The 9,454-nt window shown below is 39.5% G+C and overlaps 1 protein-coding gene across 2 annotated transcripts in view; it reads right to left on the minus strand.

The window, feature by feature from the left end:
* Positions 1-9,454, minus strand: part of ARL6 (ADP ribosylation factor like GTPase 6) — a 41,957-nt gene extending 32,503 nt beyond the window's left edge. The window contains exons 1-3 of one of the 2 annotated variants that reach the window (XM_055316170.1): positions 9,258-9,411; positions 8,588-8,779; positions 6,261-6,410 (exon numbers count right to left, since the gene is read on the minus strand). In XM_055316170.1, coding sequence (XP_055172145.1) covers positions 6,261-6,383 — 123 coding nt within the window. In that variant the 5' untranslated portion in view covers positions 6,384-6,410; positions 8,588-8,779; positions 9,258-9,411. Of the gene's footprint in view, positions 1-6,260; positions 6,411-8,587; positions 8,780-9,257 lie in introns of both variants that reach the window. The other variant, XM_055316169.1, reaches the window with a different exon arrangement.

Consider the following 9,454-nt stretch of genomic DNA (forward strand, 5'->3'; position numbering starts at 1 on the left):
CCTATCTTACTTAGTTCAGGTCCTTAACATTTCTTGCTTTATTACAAAAGCCTTCTAATTACTCCTAATTGTTAATGTGCTACCTTAGATGAATCACTCAACTTCAAACTTTAGTTTTCTCAAATGTGAAATCTATTATTATCTTTAACTTACAAAGTTATCATGAGAATTAAACGAGTTAATGCATGCAAAATACTCAACACAGTGTCTGGTCCATAGGAGATACTCAACAAATATCCTAAGTATACTTTCACTGATTTCAGTCTCTTTCCAATTTTCTCCATATAGCAAATGTGTAACTTAAAAAACAAAACAAAAATCCCTGAGTTCATCATGTTGCTTTTGTGTGAAAACAAGAGTAGAAAGGAAATTGTCTCACACCATTATGTTCAATTTGATATTCTACTTGTGAAAATTTAAAATTCAAATGAAAAGAAACAAGCTGAAAAGTCTCTGGAGCTTAGTTACCTTAGTAGCAATGTAGTAGTGAAAAGGTCTCCCTAGAGATGCCTGGTTTTGCCTTTCTGAAGTTTGTTTATTTAGTTTTCTTTCCATCCTATGAGCTACCTATATTCTTCCCAAAATATCTTTCTTTTTATGTTACAATTTATTTCCTGCCATTCAGATTCCTGCTTCAGTCCTTAGGGTTTCTACATTGCACAACAAACTTTGAAATAGTCTCTTAATTTTTATTGTCCCAAAATACCCTACTGTTTTGATTTTTTATTTTGATCACAATTGTGATAAAGTCATCAGCTATTGCTATTAGGAAAAAATATGAGTAATAAAAAAGTGAGGAAGTTAAAATGTTTAAAGAAATCTCAGAAAATATACCTCAAAATAGTAGCCCTATCATCACTGAACTGTAATTAGAACATTTGCATAGCCTCTTCATAATCACCCAGCTTCTTCACAAACTGTTTTAACTTGCTGTTTTACTAAAAATAAAATTAATTATCTTTTCTTTCCATGACTTTGTCTTTTTTTTTTTTTTTTTTTTTGAGAGAGAGAGAGAGAGAATGCATGAGCATATACATGTGAGTGGGGAGGAGAAGGAAAGCGAGAATCTCAAGCAGACTCCATGCCCAGGGCAAGCATGGGGCTTGACCTCACAATCCTGAGATCATGACCTGAGCCGAAATCTAGAGTCAGATGCTTAAGTGACTAAGCCTCTCAGGTGCCCCTTTCCCATTCCTTCTAAAGTTCTAATGGAACAATTAGAAAGAAGGAATTCCACAAATTAGTCAGGATAAACCAAGGAATGTGAGCTGGTACTTCTACATTCAAGTGGGATTCATTTTCCTCTAGAGAATTCCAAAAGATGATCTCCAACATTAATCTTCCTCTGCTCTATCTAGGAACAAATACATTTGCTCCCTCTCTAAATTGGTCAGGGAATGGTACAAAGCAAGCAAAGAATGTAGGAATTGTTACCTAAGTGGAACAGCCTATCTAAGATAGCCCAAGGACAGACTAACATAAACAAGAATAGAACAGGATTTCTGAGAGAAGATCCTATTTGGTTAGTTTCAATAAGTCAGCTAAAAATGATATCCTTGATATACCATCAATCATCATTCCCTGCCCCAAAATGAAAATTTAAAAAATCACCAACAGTGCATTCATCCCAAAATGTACTTATATACCACGAAATATTATAGGTTTTTAGGATTTAATGTCGAACAATATCAGATCTATGCCCTTAAGGAATTTAAATTTATAATGGGAAAAAATTAATAAATAAGCTACTGATTAAATATGCAGAATAATTTTAGACTATTTTAAATAATATGACTCTGGATGATATGGTAGTACAACAGCATTCATGTTGGGAAAGGGGGGTAACAGAAATTGGGAAAAAAAGGTACTTACAGAGTGTATCTCTAAGAAAATACAGTTAAGACCAGATTCTTAAGCGATCAGATTAAAACGCCTTCCCATCCTCACTCATCAGTGTAGAAAACATCAGCAACCTCAATACATTGACAATAGACAATAAACAAGTGTTAGGATAGTGTAAAGCAAGTTTGGGACCAGGAAGTATCTAGTGATCTAGAACTGATTTTTATTCACAGAAAATAAGACATAAGAGACATAAAATGGACTTATGTTTTTTTGCATTGTAGATTTCTATAATTCACTTAATTTACTAAAAATAATGTTACTAATAGTAGATGTAAGCTCACAAGTTCAGATACATGCAGGAAACAACTGTTATAGCTGTCCTGTGTAACAGAGGTTTAAGGGTCTTTAAGAAATTCTATTTCAAGTGGTATTTTGGCTACTAGTCCCAAATTTAAAAAGAAAAAAGAAAAAAAGAAAAAAAAAAAAGAAAGGCAAAGAAAGGCAAAGCAACTTACTGTGCTCTCAGGATCTAGAGGTCAATTGTTCTGTGGAGACAGGATAGTTGCCTAAAGATTAAGTCTCAGGAAGTCGTGTCAGAAAGTAGGTGATCCCCTTAAAATAGACCTATATCAAGTCTAGGCTAGTTCCACAATTCACCAGAGGTTAACAGAGAGACAGGGATGTTGGAAGGCAATGGAAGGTTAATTTAAAAAAACTTTAGTTATTGGCTGTGTACCCAGGTTTTCCTGGGGGCTTTCCCTGACTAATATGGTATGTTAGACAGGGTTAATAGGTCACAAGATCACTCTGAAAGGGGGTTATTAGAGTATTTTAAGATCACAGACTAAGCACATGCTGTCTCCTTCTCTTTCCGCCCCAAATCCCTAGAAATGACAAAAGAAGTTATGAAAAAAAGAAATCTGTAAGTAGGTTAAAAAATAAGGTGTCTTCAAAAGTACATCCTCCTACAGGGAAGAAAGCTATTTCCATCCATATCAAAGATTATTCCTATGGTGATAACCAGGTCTTGGAAAAGATCACTATACTGTTGGGGATGATGGAAGAAGAGACTGTAATTTCTATTTTGTTTCTTGGCTGTTATTTCTGCCAATTTGAGAATAGGAAACACTGGGGGACTGGTCCATTTTGTGGCTACTTTTTGTTAAGAGAGGAAGAGGTGGGGGAAGGGCATCACAGACCATGACATGGGACCATGACTGAGATCAATATCTAAGATGAAATCAAGAGTTGGATGGATGCTTAACCAACTAAGCATGGGGCACTTGTTTTGTGACTATTAATGGTGGCTCTGACTTCAATCATTTTGTACTTATTTGAGGCTAGTTTTTTTTATTTAAGATTTTATTCATTCATTCATTCATTCATTTATGAGAAAGAGTGTGTATTGAGGGAGAGGGAGAAAGAGAGGGAGAGAATCTGGATCAGGCTCCACACTGAGGATGACCCTGAAATCATGACCTGAGTCGAAATCAAGCATCGAGACACTTAATCAACAGCCTCCCCTGGCAGCTCAAAACTAGTTAAACCAAAAAATTTTTACTTTTGAGGCAATTCTTTGAAGTAGAGAAAAATGTAAACACCTCTGTCACAACAAGCCCTTACCTAAAAAGAACCTTCCTTATGATCTTGCTCACTTACTGCTGGTAGCTTTACCTATGGAAATTCAGGTCACTAGTCAGAGTTTCTTTCTTTTTCTTTTTTTTTTTTTTTTTAAGATTTTATTTATTTACTCATGAGAGACACAGAGATAGAGGCAGAGACATAGGCAGAGGGAGAAGCAGGCTCCATGCAGGAAGCCCGATGCGGGACTCAATCCTGGGACTCCAGGATCATGCCCTGGACTAAAGGCAAGCGCTCAACCACTGAGCCACCCAGGTGTCCCAGTCACTGAGTTTCTTAAACATTAGCCTAGACTCATCTGCTGACAGCTGATCCACAGTACTGATTATAGATGCAGGCACAATTGAGTTTGGTTCTACTTTTAACATATACTCACTGTTCTCTAAGTTCAATTCTGGACCCCGTCCAACTGGGTAGGATGCTTTATCTTTCTCTTAAGGACTGATAAAGAAATTTCTTATGATCACCTAGATCAGGAGACAGATTCTAAGCGGGATTTTTAGCCTAGTCTTTTTCCTTATTGGGGAATTCCTATCTTCTTTTTCTCTATCTTGATATACAGAAAACTTCATTAAATGATACTCCATATTTCTCTATCTCCCCTCCTCCAATTTATTCCTTTCCATGGGTAAAGAATTATTCCTTTGTCTGTTCAGTTTGTGAAATGGAAGTGAGCTTTCTTGGTTCTGCCTCTCTCAACTCTTTCTCTCCTTTCAGTGCCACATGCTTATTGAAATCATGCAATCTCGGGATCCCTGGGTGGCGCAGCAGTTTGGCACCTGCCTTTGGCCCAGGGCACAATCTTGGAGACCCGGGATCAAATCCCACATCAGGCTCCCGGTGCATGGAGCCTGCTTCTCCCTCTGCCTGTGTCTCTGCCCCTCTCTCTCTCTCTCTGTATCACTATCATAAATAAATAAAAAAAAAGATTAAAAAAAATTAAAAAAAAAAAAAAAGAAATCATGCAATCTCATCTGACCTTAGCAATGCAATAAACCTGGAAGAGTAGTATCTTTCCCCAAGGAAGAAACCCCAAAATTTTGGGAGGTCAATCTCAATACAATAGAGTGTTAGCAACTCCTCTGAACAGACCTAAGTCTTGCCCTCCAAAATCAATATTTTAAATAAAGCTCTTATTTTTGATCTCTGCCCGACTTCAGCATGTATACCTAGCTGACTCCCAACTCAGCTGGGGAACTCCTTAGAACACCTAAATTGCCTTCCAAATCCATCTTGGGCTTCTAATCCTGGCTGCCTCACACTAATTCCCAACTGAAAATACAGCAGCAGTTAGTTGTTCTTATTTGGTAAACTCATCCATGTAGAAGGGAATAATGGCAAGAAAAAAAATAATGGGGTTTTTGCAATTTCCAACCCATGTCCAACTAAACCAAAGGTACTGCCTGAGAAAATGGAGTAGTAGGGCTGCTTATTCTGCCCAAACTATAACACTGTTTGCAGGCAACTATCAGATTTAGGAGCAATATTTCCCATTTTCTAGCCATTATGCCATTAAAAATGTCAGCGGCTTATTTTTTGCTCCGTCTATGTTATTTATTCACTCTACATTTTTCATTAATTCACTAATGGTTTTTACCTAAATAAGTGTATTTACAACTGTAAATGTTAGTTGTCTACCCAATATCCATTCTCCTCTTCTTCCATACTTATAGGACCCCTATTATTTTTGGAAGCAGCGGTATGCCTTACTTTAAAAAATATCCAGCTTCATTTACAGATGGGGTAGCCAATGAGATGTAAGTTAGGATCTGCCTTCTACCTTCTAAGCTTCAGCATTAGGCTCTATATGAACTCCTTTGCCCATAGATTCTACCAAATTTCCAGAAAAGGTAGCAGATATTTCCAAGATTACAAGTGGCCAATTCCACATAATACTGAGTTTAACCACATTTTCTTCTTAAATATTATAATTTACTAGAAGAAATATACACTTATTTCCAGGGCATTATTCTGTGTGTTGCCTAGGGTTACACATTAGCTGGTGCTCCTGGGTAAGCTCTTTAAAGAGGGCTTACTTAGCAAGAAGGCCTATTCTTTTACCTTGCTCTTTTCTCCTCTCTGTGACTTAGAATGCAGTTAACCAAGGTGACCAGGCACTGAGAATAGCAGAACAGAAAGATGGAAGATGCCTGCCTGTCTCATGCCTGACCACATAGCTGCCCTACCAGCCCTGGAATACCTCCTCTGGACTTAGATGATGGAAAAAGAAACCTCTATCTTTTCTAGTCCACTGTTATGTGGGTTTTCTTTATATGTAGCAGAACTTAACTTTAACTTACACACCACATGTTAAATGTGCTAGCTTTACATATTTTTTTTTTCAGTTTTTAAAATTATATGTTCATATAGTTAAATGACTCAAAGTCATTCTGCTTATTACTAGTGATATGCATACCACACTCCTGGGAATCTGTCTAATTATCCACTGAACCCATAAAAATGATTCACCATTCCCTTTGTTTGGTTTCTCTTGTGAAGAGGGAACAAAAAAGAAGCCAATGCTACCTAAAAGTAAACTCAGCAAATTTGTGAGGATCTTTTTAGAATAAAACACATCTGGAAAATACTCCAGTTTAAATAATCAAGACTTACATAAAATACACTGTAAATTATGGCTGACTGGCATTTATTACTTAAAGGTACTACAAGCAGGATTTCATAACACAATTATATGAAATGAGGGCAAACAAAAAATTCTTTATATTAAGTTTCTCTAGCAGAAAATACATAAAGCATGTAACAAAGATACTTACATTTGAAGGTTTAAGTTTGTTAATGATTGTCGTTTTCCCGCTATTATCCAGCCCAAGGCACAAAACATGAACCTCCTTCTTCTTCAGGCCAAGCAAGCCTGAAAGTCTGTCTAGCAATCCCATAATGTGATTCAAATATTTACAAACCAGCTGCAAGTCAGAAAGTAAAAGAGACGTATCAATAACAGGCAGCTTAGGTATGGAAAATATGAACCTGTGCATCAAAAACTTTAATAATTTAAAGACACAATGATAAAAACCATGTCAATGCAGCTCTGGATTTAGTAAATAAAATTTAAGCTGATTAGCACAAAGGAGTCTTATCTGAAATGCAGATTGGCAGCTTATAACCCTAGGCAACACACAGAATAATGCCCTGGAAATAAGTGTTTATTTCTTCTAGTAAATTATAATATTTAAGAAGAAAATGTGGTGAAACTCAGTATTATGTGAAATAGGCCACTTGTAATCTTGGAAACATCTGCTGCCTTTTCTGGAAATTTGGTAGAATCTATGGGCAAATGAGTTCATATAGAGCCTAATGCTGAAGCTTAGAAGGTAGGTAGAAGGCAGATCAAAAAAGAGAAAAACAGGTTTCGGCTACATTATTTGAGCCAGTAGCTAAATCTTTCTCTGAAGCCAGCCCCAGTTTTGTATGCATTAATCTGAAGTCATAACAATAAAATTAAATCTTTTTGTTTGATTATATACAGTTTACATTGTATCTCCTATCAAGTGGAAGAATAACAGATATACTTACTTTAATATATAATATATTGCTAGACATATGGCTTGTTCATAACCTGCTATGAATTTTCAAAATGAAACTTTCCAAAGGTGCTCCCCTTGGGTCCATTAATACATTATCTTGGGAGAAGAGAGCTATCCCTGGTGCCAGCCTTCAACTGCTGCAAGGATTGCTATAGCAGTAACTATAATCTGTCTGTGTCCTAAATGTTACCTATTACTCTCCCAACCATCATTTTCAAAGTTCTCTAAATGTTCATCTCATTTAAGTGATTTATTCTCATCTCCATCGAAGGTTCAAAAAGCTTATCATCCCCTCAACTCCTTCGGTATTTTTTAACCCACACTATCCTAGGCAAGGCCATACCCTGAAGGATGTGAGGCTGCAACAATTTAAATGAGAGGTTTCCAAGACAACTGCATCCAAAAGGAGGCTTCACTGATTTTGCTTAGGCCCCTTGAGAGATCGTACTGACAGGAATTTCAAAACCGAATTCCAATGATGTGTAGAAAGAAGCAGAAACAGTGCCTCACCAAAGCATGGGGCCTACAAGAGAGCCACAGTTATCTTATCCAAGGGAGGAGTTTGATCTCAGATCACACCATTTGTGCCACTTTTTTCCTCATTTGGAGATTCAAATCTCACTCCATCCATTCCTTTAAGTCTCAGCTTAAGGAGCATTTGCAGAATCTACTTTAAGTTCGCCTTCTGACATCATGAATCATTCAAAGTCAATTTTCTATCAGTCACTTTGTTATTCATTGTACTAAACATATTAAGACAATTATCTTGTTTTCCATCTTCCATACAATTTTGAACAGATTCAAAAAAAAAAAAGATATGACCACTTCTCACATCATCATGCTCTGGGCATCCACTATAAAGCCTCAACTGTCAAAAACTTGATACTTGAATATTCCTTATCCATAGAACCCTGGATTGTGATTTTCCAACCCTTTTTCATAGATTATCAGAACTAACACTTGCTAATGAAATATTTTGGGATGTACAATGTAGATGTCAGTTGTACATAGATGTCTCTATTTCTTAGCAATCATACGTTTCTGTAAGTTTACTTTTTCCACGTAGGAAAGCAGGAAAGATAATTTACTGACCGTGCCCTATGTGCCCAGTGGGAAATGAAGCTTCCTGTAGCTTGCTATGCCTAAAGGCCATGATTCTCAACTCTGGCTGCACACTGGAGTCAACTACTGAATTCGTATTTCTGACGATGGCATTAGGGTACCAGTATATTAAAAAGCTACACAGAAGGGGCGCCTGGGTGGCTTGTTGAGTTGAGTGTCTGCCTTCGGCCCAGGATGCGACCCCAGGGTCTGGGGATCGAGTCCCACATCGGGCTCCAGGCAGGAGCCTGCTTCTCCCTCTGCCTGTGTCTCTTCCTCTCTGTGTCTCTCAGGAATAAATAAATAAAACATCTAAAAAGCCAAAAAGCCACACAGTGTTTCTGATGTACGGTGACTAGTGAGAACCACCGGCTTTCGGAGTAGAGCCGGAGCTTCCAGGCGTAGCTTTGCAGGCTCCCTCTGTCTGGCTCTGAGGTACCTTTCCAGTTTCTTACCTTACTGCTTTGCCGCGCACCAGCCAACCAAATTCCCTTGGCCGTTATGTGGGAAACCTCTTTGTAAAGGATTACTTGCTGCCAGAAGAGTCTCCAAGTATTAGGATGTTCATCCACGGCGGAGCTTGGAAGGTGGCTAAGTCGCAGACGGGGATGGGGCAGAGAAACACACCACGAATGGTACTTGGTCGACTTTATAAAAAAAAAAAGAAGAAAAAGAAAAGAAAATGTTCCTAGGGCGAATTGAGGCACACTTTCAGCACTCCAAACATTTTTATTCGGCTTTCGGTTTTTGGAGATGGACTTTCTTTCTTTCTTTCTTTTTTTTTTTAGGATTTTATTTATTTATTCCTGAGAGACACGGAGAGACAGAGGCAGAGACCCAGGCCGAGGGAGCGGCCGGCCGGGCGGGCGCCGGGATCCCCTGAGCACCGACGTCAACTGCGTTTCGCACACACCGAAGCGGGCGGTGTCAAAGCCGACCGAGCGCGTCCGCCCAGGCCGTCTCTCTTCTGGGATGCCTGGCCCTGACCGCACACGCCGCCTCAACTTGTCCGCCTTTTACACTTTACAAACAACGGTTCGGAGTGAAAGATCCTAGGAAGCGGCGGCGGGCGCGCCGGGGGGGGTGGGGGGGGTGGGGGTGGGGTGGGGGTGGGGGGGGCGGTACCTGGTCCTCGGAGTCGGCCTGGGCCCGGGCCGCTCGGCCGTCCGTCCCGGGAGAAGTCTCGGGCGCCTCTCGGCCTTCCTCCCTACGCCTCCATCGCACGGAGCCCGGCCCCGGGCACAGCCGCTGCCACAAGCTGAGGCGACGGCACCGCGCGCCTCAGCCGGAGCAGCGGCCCGGCCGGCGCCCGGGTGCGCGGC

Source organism: Nyctereutes procyonoides, unplaced genomic scaffold (assembly GCF_905146905.1).
Source record: "Nyctereutes procyonoides isolate TBG_1078 unplaced genomic scaffold, NYPRO_anot_genome, whole genome shotgun sequence".
Taxonomy (NCBI): Eukaryota; Metazoa; Chordata; class Mammalia; order Carnivora; family Canidae; genus Nyctereutes; species Nyctereutes procyonoides.